At 29.8% G+C, this 17,197-nt stretch overlaps 1 protein-coding gene across 2 annotated transcripts in view; it reads right to left on the bottom strand.

The window, feature by feature from the left end:
* The window catches only part of LOC107452621 (F-actin-capping protein subunit alpha), a 35,822-nt gene that overhangs the window by 14,382 nt on the left and 4,243 nt on the right, over nt 1-17,197 (bottom strand). For both annotated transcript variants that reach the window (XM_087155215.1, XM_087155216.1), the window contains exons 2-7: nt 16,442-16,505; nt 15,737-15,788; nt 15,489-15,552; nt 11,254-11,540; nt 10,997-11,081; nt 1,300-1,371 (exon numbers count right to left, since the gene is read on the bottom strand). In XM_087155215.1, coding sequence (XP_087011341.1) covers nt 1,300-1,371; nt 10,997-11,081; nt 11,254-11,540; nt 15,489-15,552; nt 15,737-15,788; nt 16,442-16,505 — 624 coding nt within the window. The remainder of the gene's footprint in view (nt 1-1,299; nt 1,372-10,996; nt 11,082-11,253; nt 11,541-15,488; nt 15,553-15,736; nt 15,789-16,441; nt 16,506-17,197) is intronic.

Raw genomic sequence — 17,197 nt, 5'->3', positions numbered from 1 at the left:
ATAATATAATTAACAACTCAAAGTTATTGCATATAATCTAAACTGAATAGTTATAATACATAAAAATATAATTATCATTTAGTATAAATAGTACCATGTTTTCGGAAAAAGCAATTAATAGTTTCAATAATTTTGACTATTTTTCATACATGATATATAATATAAATCATAATTCTGAAGTAAATATAATGCAAGTAATGTTTATTATTTCAACAGTTATATAACACAAAACTGAACTATAATACAAACCTTTGACTTTCAATAAAATGTCAAATAATTGAAAAGAAGTTGCCCGAAATTTTTGTCAGATATAGACAGTTCATTACACTTTTTGATGTGTCATATCAAAACTAGTTTCTGACATCAAAAAACTAACTCTGTTAAAAAACCTATTGATTAAATTTTAAATTCACCAAAAGGAAAAATCAAATTAGACTTAAAATGTATTGCTTTGATAATTTTTTTTGCTAATTTTGATTTAACATAACATTAAATATCAATATCAGCTACCCCTAACAAGTTAGCAGCCATAATGTTGAAAAAAATGAAACTGAGACAAGACATAGAAACATGCTCAGTAGTGATTGTGAGCCAAGCTCAAAATTCCTGAAAATTTCTTGAGTAAAATCATTAATGACGCATTTCAAAAAATTAATGTCTTTATAAATTTAAATCAATGGTCTTTTCAAAACATGAAATTCTAAATAAATTATATGCAGCATAATTTAAATGAATAATTTTGTATGAGTTTACTTTTATCTCTAATCATATTTATTATTCTACCAGAAAAAATATTTACAAATGAAAGAGATGCAAATGTATAAATTCCAGTTCTAATATTTTTAAATAAAATACAGAAGAATTTTTATAGATAAATGTAATCGATGATTTCTTGAAACTTCTGGACCTTGGATTCCCAAAAACTTTCGAATCACGGTTAGGATTGTTTCCGCACTTATACTTATTTCCGGATTTTTCCGGAGCGCAATAATCTCTGCATGTTTCATGGCAAACGTGTTCAAAGACTTGTTTGACAAAATAAAATATTCCCAATAACACAGGTAGTTTGATAAACAAATGCTATATAAAAAAATAATCTGTTTTAGTGGGGGGGAAATTTTAAAAAAAGGTATTTTTAATGTAAAGACAATTATATACAACACTAGAAATTGAAATAAGAATAATTTTAATAAATAAAGAGTTTCATGAAAAACAATTAAAACTTTAAAATATCAAATAGGAAAGAAAAATTTTTGATTGTACAAGTAGTCAAAAGGTATAAATAAAATAAATTATTACTGATATTGATAGAGTTTCTTTAACTTCTTTACTGCTAACAAGCTGAACATTTCCATCTTCATAATAATGAACCTGTGTAATTTAAAAAACTTTAGGAAGTTTTCGATAAATAAATCTACTTAACTATCAAAATACAGAAATAAAATTTACAAAACAATCATGGGTGCAAAGTTGGAGGGCATAGAGACCATTCCTCTAATAATTTCCTAAAACTTCAGAATTTTATCAATGTCATTATCTTTTCTTTCCTACTTTTTAAAAGAAAAAAAAAACTTTAAACATTATTTTTTATTGCTTAGAAACTTAGTATTTTTATTAAATTATATATTTTTGCATACATTGTAAATTTACAAGATAATACTTTTTATTTATTAAAATTTATTTTTTATTTATTTAACTACAACAAAATAAATTTTTTACTTATTTTAAATTTTGATTGTTTATTTTTTATAATTTAACAAAATTATTTAAGTATTATCACTTTTATGTTGTACGAATCTCTTAAATCTACTAGATAAAAGTTAAAAACTATTAGAAAAAGTCTGGAATAAGTGACCAGACTGTTATAAAAATGTTTTTAATGTATATTTTTTATTATATATTTTTTTTAAAAAATATTTTTTAGTTTCAACAGTTCTTTGGTTAATTTAAAACAAATGCTAAAAAAATATTTTATATCATAAATTAAAATTAATTAAAGCATTAAAAAGTATTTCATCATAACTTTTTCAATTATTAATATTTTTATTAAACAATTAAAAAGTATCAACTTTCTATTAATAAACATGCTAATATAACATATTAGCATATTTACTGAAGAGAAAAGAACAACTAAAGATTTTGATTATGCTTATACATAACTTTACAATTCCACTTTACATGCAAATAAAAATTTACCATATATCTGAAGATATGTTGAGAATTTTTTGAACATTTTCGAAAGCTTAAGAGGGGTGGATTTTAAGTCTGCTTATAATCAGACCCACTAACATTGAAAATATCCTGAAGGGCATTGCTAACAGAAATATTATTTCTTTTGTCGCGCGTCAGCCATAATCAGAAAATATCAGGCCGAGGTGGCTCAGAGGATAGAGGATTCACGTTCCAATGACATGAACCGGGTGCGAGTGGCTGGTCGATAAGAATTCTGCACCCGCCTTGCGCTGACCACAGTGTTGCTGTGACAGGCTAACCATGGGAGGTTTTTCTCTCCATGTAACACAAATGCAGGTTATTTCAATCATAGATTCCTCCTTGAAGGCATTTTTCTCGCAAAACTTGATTCAGGAGTTCCCTTGCCTTCTGGACTGGGTTCAGAATTACAAGACTACGAAGTTGAACAATAGTAGTCATAAACCCGAAATTGGGTTGGCTGTTCAACGACGGTTATAAAATAAAACAAAATCAGTAAATATCGTGAAATGTATATACAAAACACGAAAATACATAAAATAGTAGAAAATGGAATGTCTAAATATAAGAATTGAAATTATTGCATTTATCCTACTGTATCAGTTTTATGAGCTGAGAATGAGTCTTTTACCAATATAGCAGTTTTTTAAACATGGCTCCTCCTTTTCTTTGATACTTTGAGATGTTTTACTATGGCTTTCTGCCAAATTAAACTGCTGCTGTCATCAATCCCTAAAAATAAGTGAAAAGGCTGAAGGAGAAGACAGGGAGAAACAAATCAGGTTGGGCTGATGATACGGCGTCGATCCACATTTCCCTTGGTCCTCAGTACAGTAATTTCCTGTAAATATGCCGAACCGCCGTACTGGCCGCACCCGCAAAAAACATCCTTAAAAATTTCTATTTTCATCTTATAGGCCGCACTTTCGTTTTTTCGATCAATAATCTATTTTTATCAAATAACACGTGCGTGAAAATACACAGAAAAAATAATAATCTTCAAAACATAAACTCTATACTTAGAAAACAGTTATTGATATATCTTTTTTTTTTATATATACTCATTATATTATTATCATTTTATGTATACTTATCATAAAAAGAAAGAATTGAAAATGATACTTACTTACAGAAGAAACAAGTATAACCAATTAAAATCATAAGTTGAGGATGTATATATGACAAGAAATAAACTAATCACAAAATAAATCAGCATTTATTTATTTATACTTTTCAAATATTTTTGAGCATATATTTATTCAAAACCATCGAAATCTGATTCTTCACTGTCAGAACAAAACAAACGTTGTAATTCATGATCCAGTTCATTTTCTACATCATCTTCTTCACCCAACATTAAGGAAGGAACATTTTTTACGCAAAAATCCAGTCCTGCATCCTTAAAACTGGACATTATAGTGGTTTCCTTAACCCTCTCCCAGGCGTTAGACACCCACCAGGCAACTTCTTCATAAGATTCACGGCGCATCTTTCCACTTTTAGTGTAAGTATGCAGTCCATTGCTCATCCATTTTTCCCACTTACTAAGTATTTCTACCTTAAATGAATGATTAACCCCTAAATCAAGGGGTTGTAATTTTTTCGTTAAACCAGCGGGAATTATGGCGAGCGATGCGTTTACTTTTCTACATTTGCTTTTCACAGATTCGAAAAGGTGGGAAGTCATTGAATCCATTAGAAGCAAACCTTTGCTTTGAAAAAAAGCCCCAGGTCGTCTTCTCCGCACCAGATCCAGCCAATCTACCATAATTTCTTCACACATCCAACCTTTTTCATTTGCTTTCACAATTATGTTGGGGGGGGGAATTATCTTTTGGTACTGTTTTGCGCTTAAAAATAATCATTGGATTTAGTTTTTTCCCATCAGCTGTACAAGCTAATACGCAAGTAAACGATGTTTTTTCATTCCCAGTAGTAACTATTGGAGCACTCTTTGTCCCTGTTTTATCAACAGTTCTACTAGCAGGGCAATCAAATGTCAATGGTGTTTCATCCAAGTTTATAATTTGAGAGGGAGAAAATTTTTCCACATCAATGAGGTGCTTCACAAATTTCAAGAAGTCATTTTTTTTCTCCTCCCAATTTTCTGGAAGTTTTTGTCCAGCAGTGGTCCTTGTTCTGACTGATATCTTTTTTCTCTTCATGAAACGATAGCACCAGCTTGGGCAACCTTTAAAACCCTGAATATCCAGCTGATTCGCAATTAATTTTGCTTGCAAACGAATTTTGATTGTAGACACAGGAAATCCCTTCTCTCGCTGCTCTTCAATCCATTTCGCTAAATCATTTTCCAATTGAGGAAATTTTACCACTCCAGATCTTCTTGCACAATTTTGCTGGGGTAACTTCGCAATTATATCTTTATTCGCTAGCCATCTGCGAACACATTTTTCATCCACTTCAAAATCTCGCACAGCAGCTCTGTTACCGATTTGTTCCGCTCTAGCAACAACTTTTAATTTAAAAGCTGAAGTGCAGCTTTTACGGTGTTTTGAAGACATTTAGTACTAAAATGTAAGACAAGTACTATACTAAAACTATAATAAAATATGTAATTAACTTTTGAATAGAACAAACGATAGCTAACTTCAACAAGAAATGCAAATTCCTAAATGTCAATTTTACGCACACAATTTTCTCATGCTTTGAAAACAAGGGGAAGGGGAAGAAAAGAAGGCGTAGCTGTAAGATAGAAAGCTACAACTTCCCAACCCTTCCTCTCAAAGAAAGAGAAGGAAATGTATGAATGGAATTCTGTAGAACTAGTAGGGGAGACGAACTAAAGAATGTGATGAAAGCAGTGCAATATGTTGAAATACATGCAGGCCCCCTTCCCACGGACTCCCTTTCCCACTCCACTAGGAAGAATAACTATTTCATTCACTAACGGTAAAATGTAAGAGTGCATTTGAAATGTAGACCCTTCAGTGACCTTCAGAAAAAGAAATTAAATGGTTAAAAAGAAAATATTTGTTAAAGAGAAAGTTAATGATCACGGCAGTCGTAGGAAGGGCGGAACTTGCAGAAGGATTCTAGGATGTCCAAAATATTTATGACATTGACAGCTCAAGATGTGAGTAAAAATAAGAATGAATCACTTCCCTCTCCTCTTCTAATGGTGAACTCGGAAGGAGGAGATAAAATGTTTCTTTGTGCCATTTGTAGATGGCATCCTGCTGTTTTTTGTCAATCGAAAACTTCCTTAACACTAGATTTACGGGATGTGTCATTTTGACACATTTCAAATTTTATAAGGAAAATTACAAAACCCTTTTGCATTTTTATTTTATTTCTTGTAATGACTTTTACCTGTTGATCGAGGTAAATGTATTTTGAAGATTATTTTCTTCAAAAGCGTTTAATAAATGCATCGTATCCGTAAAAAAAAAAAATTTTAAAAATCTGGTAGTTATAGATTTTTATTGCGTAAAATTGACGTGTGTTCATAGAGATAGATATATAAGAAACATCCATAAACCTAGTGTTAAACTATAATTTCATTTAAAAAAATAAGAAAAAAAGACGTTTTCAGAGTAAACATTACGAGTTAGGTTCGTTATTTCGGAAAATTTTCGGTAAACATCTGTTTTTGAATAAAACCACCGTGATTAAAAAATTCTCACATGTGGCTTGGGATAAAAAAAAATTCTACGAATAGGCCGCATCGGCGTAGAGGCAGCACATCGTGACAGGCCAACTTTTAAACACGTATAGGCCGCGGCCTACTTACCGGAAATTACTAATGCTTTAATTTGGCTTTCTGCAAAGTTGAAGTGCTGCAGACTTCAATCCCTAATAGTAATTGAAAAGCCTGGTGAAGAAGAGAAGGGGAAAGAAAGTCGGGCTGATGATATGATGCCAATCTGCAATGCTCATCTGAAATGCTTGTGAAGTAGAGAATGGGTACATTTTTATTTACAAGGATAGCATGCCTTTTTTTATGTCCACTTATACACAAATTTTGAGTTTTGGGCGAATTTCCAAACAACAAGAGTGCTCTTCAGCTTAAACACTGATTGGCTTATATTCAGAAATTTGCAGTAATACCTAATTGTTACAAAGAATTGCTTAATAAAATAGCTGAAAGAGTGAGTTTCCATTTGCTTATCAGCATCTACGAAAGTGTTTCTTAATATGAATGTGTCATTATTTAATGTTATACTTAAGCAATATTCACATATAACATTAGTATCAATTTACTTCATGAAATGAATATTGCCTATAATTTTCAACCAATATAATATAAATTATACAAATTTTAAGGAGATCATGAAAAATTTAAGGTAATATATTCTTTTAGTGAAAAATATTTGAAAATAACTGAATGATGGAAAGGACTAAAAACATCAAATTGGCTGCATACACTTGTGTACGTAAAAAGCAAAGGTTTCTTTTTGTAGCAATGATTTAATCGTAAATAAAGAATAAACTTTTTTTTTTCAACAAAATGAAGCCAAAAGCATGTCAATATGCTTACAATGTAGCATTACATAAAATAATATACATTGAGAATATTTTAAATGAATTTTGATTATTTCTTTTTTAACATAAACATTGTATTTCGAAAATATTAAAATCCAAATTCAAAACATAATGCACAAATGCAGTGAAAATTTGTATAGATGGGTAACATAAAAAATTAACAAAATTAAACTAAAAAATAAAATATAAATTCAAATTGCACCTCATTCCCATTTATGCTTTTGAATGCTGAAAGTATAATATATTATTTAACAAATTTTGCTTATAAAAAAATTTATACATAAAATAAAAAAACTTTTGCTATTAACTTTGAATTTAACATTACTTCCCCAATGTTAAAAATAATCAGAACATGAACTTGGTAATGGTCTGCTTTATTTTAAGCACTTTTTATAACATAACTTTAAATTTACTGCCATTATTTTATAATGCAGTAAATTACTAATCTACTGCCATTATTTTATACTGCTATTATTTTTAAGTATTGTTGCATAAATGCAACAATACTTAAACATCATAAAACTACATATTAATGTCTGTTTAGAGTAACAAAAACTCATGTTATTTATTGAACTCAAAGTTGAAAAGAATTTTATGGAAAAATTTATTTTTCTTCTGTTTGGATATATTCAAACTAGGAATATTTAGAGCATAAAATAACAGAAAATTTAAATTATTAAAAGGATTTCTTCTATTAAAAAAACAGCGTTTTTTTTTTTTTTAAACTGGTTCAAACCACATTGTTTTAAATTGAACAACTCTGTTAAGAGCCTGTCTAAATCATGTACCCAATAAATATGGTTTGTGGTAGAGACACTTAAAGAACACCGAAAATTGCATTTTTATTTATATTCATTCCTTGAAATTGAAGTATATTTTTTGACCTTTTCCAAAATTTAAATTAAAACAAATGTCCTTTGCAACTACTTTTTTATTTCAAAGAATAAAAAAAAAATTTAATTTAGACCCGTCACTGTTTCCAGATATGCCCCATGGTATGTAAGTGTTGCTGGATATTAGCTTGAAATTATTTCTGATACAAGTATTAATATTAACTGTTTGTTAGATACACGCTCTCTTTTATATATTAAAACTAAGTCAAGTAAATATTTTTTTCCTCATATAACTCTTATATAATACAGTGAAACCTCTCAGGAGTAACCACTCTCTTTTCTACAGTAAAATAGTCGTTGATGGAGGTCGGTCGTTCTTAGAGGTTACCCCCATTGATTTTAAAATTTTTATCGAAAGTACATGATTTTTCGCAAACTACAGTAGAGAACCATTTATCCGGTATCCAGATAACCGGGAAACCAGACAACCGGGGGAAATTTTGCTTGGTTTTCCCGCCATTTTAAACTAGAACGATTATGAAAAAAAGCAAAAATTGAACTCATCCTTGAAGTTGAGTAGAGGAAAATGTGAGGAAGGGGAGAATTTTTTTTCCCCGTTTACCCAGAAAAACGTCGTTTTTTCCATGACTGACCTTGAAGATCTTCAGATAGAGAGGAGGCAGGGAAGGGATGAATGTTTTATTTTCTAATTTAGGCTGTCAATCAGTCAATCAAACTCAAAGGAGTGGCATGCTGATTTCGTCTTCTCTTTGATTTACGAGGGGGTGGGGAAAATGCATTGCACAGGCATATCAGTGAACAGAAGATGAAAGAGAGAAATATACTTATCTATTTGACATCGATTAATAAAAATAAAATATTTTTCTTTTGAATAAATTCTGATTCTTTTGGGAAGTGCGGTATCATTTGCAAGTTTTTCTTGATGTGGGATCACATCTGCTTTCGTTAAAAATCGTGTTTTTATAAAAAAATTAAAAAAATAAAACGAGAATTGTTTATTAATTTATTTCATGAAGTAGGTTGCAGTTTTGTTTTTCTGATTCCACTGTGTTTTGATTTTTTTTTTTCCTTCCACGATAAATTTCGCACTCAATAAACTAATTCCTTTTATTCTTAAATTTTATCATTACGATTTTTTTTCTCCTTTTTTTTTTTAATACTGTTGATCTTATTAATCTTGCCTTGTTCCAGGTTTTAATATTTATGTTAGTGCCTTTTTAACTATCGTTTGGGTTCAATAATTTTCGTTGTTTTTATTTAGATTAATAAGTTTTCCTTTTATTTTATCGTTTTTCCCCTCGTATAATTAGGTATGGAATATATTGCGTAATTTAAGCATTGGTTTTGTTTACATTAGTTAATTTAGGAATTGTAATTATTTTTAAAAAAATATGAGAATTTTGTATTTTTTAAACTTGTTTTTCTTGTCTAAACTTGCAATTTTCTTTTATTCTTCTAGATGTTATTTTCCTATTTTTTTTTTTAAATTTAAGAGTACTTTTCTTTTTTCTCTTACTATAAAATGTATTACACTTTTTACCTTGTTATTCGGGTTAGATAAAACATTGATTAACGACACTTTTTGGTCGATCCAGAAAACCGGGAAATTCAGACATCCGGGATAGCGATGGTCCCGAGCATCCCGGATAATTGGCTTTCTACTGTATTTTAAATTTAGTCGTAGTCAATTTTTTAATGCAGAAATGTGGCATCATGAAAAAACGAATCGATGAATAAAATTCAGTACCTATAAATACTATCGCAACTGATATAATTATATGTAAAAACAAATTTACTAATAATGAATGATAATGCTATTTTAAATAAATAAACCATTATGTTTTTTGTTTAAGTTTGCATTTAATCTTATACCATGAAAATTAGTTTGCTTAATAAGGTGAGAGGAGGTTTGTTTATTTGAGTTGCTTGTTTTTTCTAAAATAACTTGTTTTTTTTCCAATTTAACTTTCAACTATCATAGTAAATCATAGATGGCATTGTCTTTAGTGCACTATGACTGAAACATCATGTTGTATAGTCAAAAAGAGCACTCTAAACAAGATCCTTATACAAATATTTTGAATGCATTTTTTTAATCTACTTATTTGTTTTGTTAAATTTTTTATTTAGATTTTTTTTTTTTTCTATTTCCTTCATTAACCTTTCCGCATTTGGTGCAGATGTTTTCCCGGTCTCTGGGACAGGTTTTAATGATCTTCTAAAGCTTTTCTTCAACACAAAGTCTATGGGGGAAATTCTACGCCACTCAAAAGTGGTCATAAATAGGTGGTCATTATACAGAGGTGGTCTTTCCAGTAGGTTTTACTGTATTTTATTGCAAAAAAAGACAGTATGAATGCAGCATAGTATGTCTAACTTAAAATAAATAAAACTATTTTCTACATAAAAACTAAATGTCCCTCCCTTTAGAAAGTATTCTGCCATGAAATGCACTTCTTAACTAATGTTTTATCTAATAATCCACTAGGCATTCTTTTGAAGTACAATTTAGATGTTTAAACAATTTAAAATACCTTTTTTTTACACTTTTTCTTCTTGTTTAAAAAATTTAATTTGCTTATTTCTTGCGTCATTAACAAGGTCTAAAAGAAAGTGAATATTAAACAGTTCTAAACTTAGCTGAGTGAAGTATAAAAAGGAACTTAGACCACTTTCAGAATAATTATATGGCAAACTTTCAATAATTTTAGTTTAGGATTATAAAAGCTTATCTTAAAAAAGAAATGTCACTACAGAGATGACCGAGGCACGTAATAATAAAAAATTACATATATTTTCCTCTATATGAAGATTATGTGAAATTTTCCTCTATGTGATTGCATAAAGTTATTTAAGCTGCTGTCATATAAAGATTTTGCTCCCTTTTGGTTGCAATAAATAATTATCACAGATGATTATGGTGATAAGTATGATACCTAATTACAATGTTCAACAAAAAAAAATTATGAATTCAAGCCAAAATTTGAAAAAATGATCTCTGCTAATATTTTTCTCCTGCTTGCATCAAAATCAACAAAATCCAATTAATAAAATTTACCTTTTGAAGAAAAGCTGAAACTAAAAAAACAATTACAGAGAATTTTTAAGGATATGTCAAGCCACTATTTTGAATAAACCAAAAATAAAGGCTTATACAGTCAAAACAAAAAATTCAGAATAAACAACTAAGAACAAGTTTGGAAAAGGATAACTAGTGTTGCTTTTTACATATTTCTGTAAGCAAATTATTCAAATATTAATGGAAAATCTTCTAGTAGAAGAAATCAAGCTAAATGATCCTTTTCATTGGTATTTAAAGAATTGCATATAACAATAGCTACTTAAAGTTTGCCATTTTATTAATTTTTTTCAATAATACTAATTACCTCATATTTTCCACATCATCTTTAAAAATACACTTAAATTACCTGAACTTTAACAATGCCTTGTAAATCAGCAGTTGTTGAATCTGGTGAAAAAGTTACAGACCAAACACTACGCCATCTTCCATTCCTGGCAAAAAATATTAGTTTTGAGAATTCATTAATATATTCAAAATTGAAATATGTTTAACTGTAACATGCTAGATATTATAATACTATATTATATATTGCAAACAATTCCAAAACAGTTTAAGAAAAACAAACTTAAATTTAATACAAAAAAATCAATGCAATTTACATACCAAAAATTTTTAGGTTCAAACTGATGATCTTCTATACAGGCAGTTAATGTAATGGTTTGATCTTGATTATTGCTAAAAACACAACATGTTCCATTTCTATAATGATCCTGAGTATATAGTGTGCAAGCTTCCTCTAAGGCCCTTCTCCAAACTTCTGTCACTCTATCTGGTTCATATGTCTTAAAGTCCAATGCTTCTTTTCGCAAATGATCATACTTAAAAGATTGACCAGATCGAGGATCATAAAATCTTCCCCCACCAAGGTCATTATGATCTGTGATTAAAGCCTAAAAGAATAATATAAAGAAAATAATTCCCCCTCTTTATAAAGCAAAAAATATATAAAGTATCATATAAAAATATAATGTATCATTATAATGAATTATATTAATGATAATTTATAGTACGTAAGTTTAACTATTCATTTGAGTCATCCTGCTCATAATTAGCTTTTTTTACATTTTTGTTGTTTGATGCAGTTTGTAATTACTTTTTCATTTCTTTGAACAATCAATTTGTTTATAACTCAAAATAGAGGCCAACTCTTAACACCGCCAACCAAAGCTGAGTCCTGCAACTGGCAGTTGTTCAAAGGTTTCACTGTAGTTATTATAAAACATTTAAATACTTCTGAATCATTGCAGTTATTGTAAACAATTTATAGTTTTAGCCTTCTTAATTATTGTAATCTTCTTTATTAGTGTACCCTTCTTGTAAATGCACAGCTCTCCTAAACTGACTATTCCTTTGATCCCGAGAGTGTTTGCTTAACTGAGGTTTCACTTTATCAACAAGTTGAAAATTTTGTTTGCTTTGAAAATTATAAAATCTTTTCCAGATCCCAAATAAAGTAAATGCTAAAATAGTTACCTTATTCTTAAATACTTTCATATAACAGAAATACATGTAACATTTAGTCAATTCAAATTTGACTGTGCAAGATGAACATACATTTGATACAAATATCTCTATTTATTACAAATATCAATAGAAACCCAAATATCTTTGCTTACTAAAAAAATATATGCAAAATAAAAATAAAATATTTGTAAAATAAAAATAAAATATTTGTAAAATAAAAATTAATTAAATTTTGTGTATGTATATTGCAGGGGTAATTGTGAAAAAAAGTGAAGAACCCTAAAAATTTAATGTGCATAAAATAGATATCAAGATAATAATTTATATACCATATATGTTCCATATTTAACATAATTTTTTGAACTAAGATATATAATTAAATTACCTACTAATGAAGAATATCACAACTTTATAGTAACTAAATCAAGAAGAAACTTACTTCTTATAAGAATCGTGATATTGGATTTTAAAATTGTGTGAGTATGAATCGCGATATTGAATTTTAAAATCGTGCAAATATTAATAGAGATATTGGACATCAAAAACACTGAAACACTAATCACAATATTACATTTTTAAATCACGTAAATACGAATCACAATGCATAATTTTTAGATCGCGTGAATAAGAAGCGCACAACACTTAGTTTTTAAGTCAGGTACAAATATGAAAATCGATGTTTGATATTACAACTGTGTTAATACTAATCACAAAATTAAAAACACGCGAGTACAAATCACCAGGATTGGATTTTAAAAACCCATGAACACAAATCACAACATTGGATTTCAAAAACTTGTAAATTCAAAATGACAGAAATCCGCTAAGCCAAAAGAATCAAATTGACAGACATATGACATGTATGTAAACGTCTCATTAACGGGACTTAGAAAAAGTTTAAAAACTTTGTCTAATTATAAGTTTTTTATTTGTGAAAGACCTGAAACCAATGACCATGAGACATGATGCGATATTTGCAGAAAAATCACATGCCCTGCTCCTAGTTCTTAGACCCGTGTGATTATGAAGAGAGATATCGGGCTTAAAAAAACACTAATTGTTACATTAAATTTTTAAATCGTGCAAATACGAATCATGATACATAATTTTTAATTTGCGTGAATACAAAACGCAATGTGAAGTTTTTAAATCAGGTATAAATACGAAAATTGATGTTTGATATTACAATCATTTGAATACTAATCACACTAATGGATTTTAAATACACATGAATACCAATCACTAGGATTGAATTTTAAAAACATTAACACAAATCACAACAAGGGATTTTAAAAACGCGTAAATACAAATTACGTTAATAGGAATTGCAATTTACGATTATTAAATTAGGTGAATAAGAATTTTAATACGCATTTTTTTAATCTGGTAGGTACGAAAATCTACGTTTGATACTAAAATTGCATGAATAAGAATTGTGATATTAGCAGGATCCGGAGCAGTTCCAAATACTCAAAATGGCAGAAATCTGCCAAACCAAAATAATCAAATCGGCAGAAGTTTGTGTATGTATGCTAACGTCTCGTTAACAGGATTTAGAAAAAGTTTCAAAATTTTGTCAGATTATAAGTTTTTGATTTGTGGAGTCCTCAAACCAATAGCCATGAGATACAATGCAGTATTCGAAATATTTGCAGAAAAATCACATGCCCTGCTCCTAGTTCTTAGACCCGGAAGAATGATACGAAAAACCCGAAATACAATCACTCCTGAAACTGCTCAATATTTATGAAATTTAAGGTAGAGTAATTACAAATCAGTTAACAGTTGGCCTGAAAATTTCGTAGGCTAACACAGAAAAAAAACATTTTTGATAAAATTTCATTTTATTATTCAATATAGTTTCCTTCAAGGGCGATACAACGATTATAGCTTTCATATAATTTTTCGATACCATTTTTATAGTACTATTTGTCTTTAGCCTCAAAATACGCCTTAGTTTCGGTGATTACTTCCTCATCGGCGCTAAATTTCTTTCCAGCGAGCATTCTCTTGAGGTCTGCGAACAGGAAAAAGTCACTGGGGACCAGATCTGGAGAATACGTTGGATGCGGAAGTAATTCAAAGACTAATTCATATAATTTTACCATCATTTTCATTGACTTGTGACACGATGCATTGTCTTGATGAAACAGCACTTTCTCGTTCTTCAAATGGGGCTGTTCTCTGCGATTTCGTTGTTCAAACGCTCCAATAATGCTATGCAAAAGTTGCTGTTGAAGGTTTTTCCCCCTTCAAGATAGTCAATGAATATTATACCATGATCATCCCAAAATACTGATGCCATAACTTTGCCAGCTGACTGTTGCGTCTTTCCGCGCTTTGGAGTTGGTTCTTCTCGTGCAGTTCACTCGGCTGACCGTTGATTGGACTCCGGTGTAAAATGATGGAGCCATGTTTCACCCATTGTCACATAAATTCGGGTTTATTACGATTAAACAGCTTCAAACATAGCCCAGAATCATCAATTCGTTGCTGTTTTTGGTCTATTGTGAGCTCGTGCGGCACCCACTTTGCCTAGAGCTTTCGGACACCCAAATATTCATTCACGATATGTCCAACTCGTTCCCTTGATATCTTTAGAGTCTCAGATATTTTGATCAACTTCACTTTACTGTAATCTAAAATTATTTTGTGGACTTTTTTGATGTTTTCGTCGGTAACAGCCTCTTTGGGGCGTCCACTGCATGCATCGTCGTCGGTGCTCACTTCGCCTCGTTTAAACTTAGCAAACCACTTCTCAATGGTTGATTTTCCTAGTACAGAGTCCGAATAATGTTTCTCGAGCCAAGCCTTGACTTCAAGAGAATTTTTTTCGCTAAAAAGCAATGCTCTATAAACACACGAAATTCCTTTTTATCCATTGTTTTTAAACTAACAAAAGTTGCTTCACTAAAAATACTATATCTTACAAACTAATAGTCCGACAGCTGTTAAATTTATGCATGTATCTTTCGAAGGTTAGAACTAACTAAAAATCATATGTATTTAATAGCAGTAGCCTCATCTATGTGTCACCCTACGAACTTTTCAGCCCAACTGTTACTTAAGGTATAACATTTTTTACAGATCAGTTAAATTTCTATTAATGAAAGGTATGTGTTGCAATGTTAGCAAATGACTATTGTCATAATAAAAATGGGGATAAAAGAGCCTAAGCAGAAACAAATCTGTTCCCTTTTGAAAACTAAGATTGTTTTCTTACAGAAATTTTCAAATAAGAATTGCAAAATTATAATATTTATATAACCTCTTCTGCCATAAATACTGAAACAGCTTACAAGTTATGCACATAAACTTTCATAAAAGACCATTACAAAAGATAAAAAGCAACTATAGAAAGTTTTAGAGCTTACTAGAAAATTTGAACCATCAATCTTTACAGGCGTCAATTGGTCCTTGTTATATTGGGCAAAGGCACTGAAAAAAAAAAATTTTATATAGTGACACATGCAATCGCTAATAATTAAAATTGCAACAGATCTTTAATAAAAGTACATAAGCCTTCTTTTAAACAGCTTTATACCATAATTAAAATATAAAAGACATTCAAACCAAAGAACTTTAAAAACAAATGTGTATGCATAAAAATGTTTTTTCTTACCCAGATGCACCTTCTTTTAACAAAAAATCATCATTAATGAGAACTCTGACATCTAAAACATCAAACAAATACTCATTAATTATATATAACATTTAACTGAAAACAAATATCAAGAAAACAAAGAATACTAATTTTTAAAAGAGATACTTTTAAATATTTAAGCAAACATTTTATGACCCTATTTTTGAAGTAATAAAAAAAATTATCAGCAAAACTTTCTAAATGCAACCATCCTCTGCTTTGTTGAAAATTCAGCCATTAAAAGAGAACTCAAATTGTCAACATTAAATTGCCAGTTTACTCAAAAATGTCTTTTTTTCTGCTTTGTATCAATAAAGGAACCCTAACAACAATGGTTCTGTTGTTATCCATTGAATATTACACAAAACCTTTATCTCATTGGATTTTTTTTTTCTTTTTGTCTGGAGTTAGACCTGTTTTTTAAGTGCCATAATCTGGATATTAAAAATGTCAACAAAAAAGAGAAAAGAAAGAAAATTACAAAACCATAACATTAACCCCCCCCCCCAAACTATTCCTTTTATTTAGTGTAAAAATCCCCCCCCCAAGCTTTAAGTGGGCGCATCGTGCACCCACCTTCCCCCCTGATGGGGGCCCCTGAGCATGCTTAGTTTATTAACCCAGTATATTTCACAGATGAAAGCAAAAATTAAATTATTCAGACGGATAATGAGAATAACTTACCATTAAAAACTTCATTGAATTCACCAGGAGGGGAATGTAAAATAAAATCAGATGCAATTCTTATCTAGAAGAAGTATGATTACATTAATATTCATGCAATTAAAACTTCATTTTCATGTATCCTACGTAAGTTATAGTAAATCAATAATCATAAACAAAATACCTAAGAATATTTTATTGGAACAAACATTTATAGCTTAACTAAGAACATAACATTTTTACATATTATATGTGACAAAGTCTACAGGGAAATATCTTTCTGCTAACTGGACCAGTAGCACATACCTGGGACCATCCCAAGGAACAATAAGTTGGACCGACCCAAAGCACAGCAAGCACAGACTTAGATTTTGTCAGGCCTAAAAAATTTTTCTTAAAAAACAGCATTTTATCTTTAAGAAAATAACATTTTAGTACTTAACTACCTTAGTACTACAATATACCTTCTAATATCAGTACTATAGTATTTTATTTTACAATTTGATTGAAAAAAAATTACTCATAATGCAAACCTCGAAAGGTGAAGCCTTACATTACATAGAATTTTGCATAATATACATCACTTCACACGTTATCAAGCTTACCTATTATTCAAGATATACAGTCCGATCTCGATATAAGTTCACCCTAAGGGACATCGCAAAAGTGACCTTATAAGCGGGACGACCTTTTAACCGATTCATTAGCAGTTCGGAACTAAGCACGTAAGTAGTACACATTATGATTTTTTAAAAATGGTAATACAAACGAAAATGA

This window comes from Parasteatoda tepidariorum, chromosome 11, assembly GCF_982258835.1.
Source record: "Parasteatoda tepidariorum strain Cologne lab strain chromosome 11, Ptep-v5.0, whole genome shotgun sequence".
Lineage (NCBI taxonomy): Eukaryota > Metazoa > Arthropoda > Arachnida > Araneae > Theridiidae > Parasteatoda > Parasteatoda tepidariorum.
This window is presented reverse-complemented; position numbering and strand designations above follow the sequence as displayed.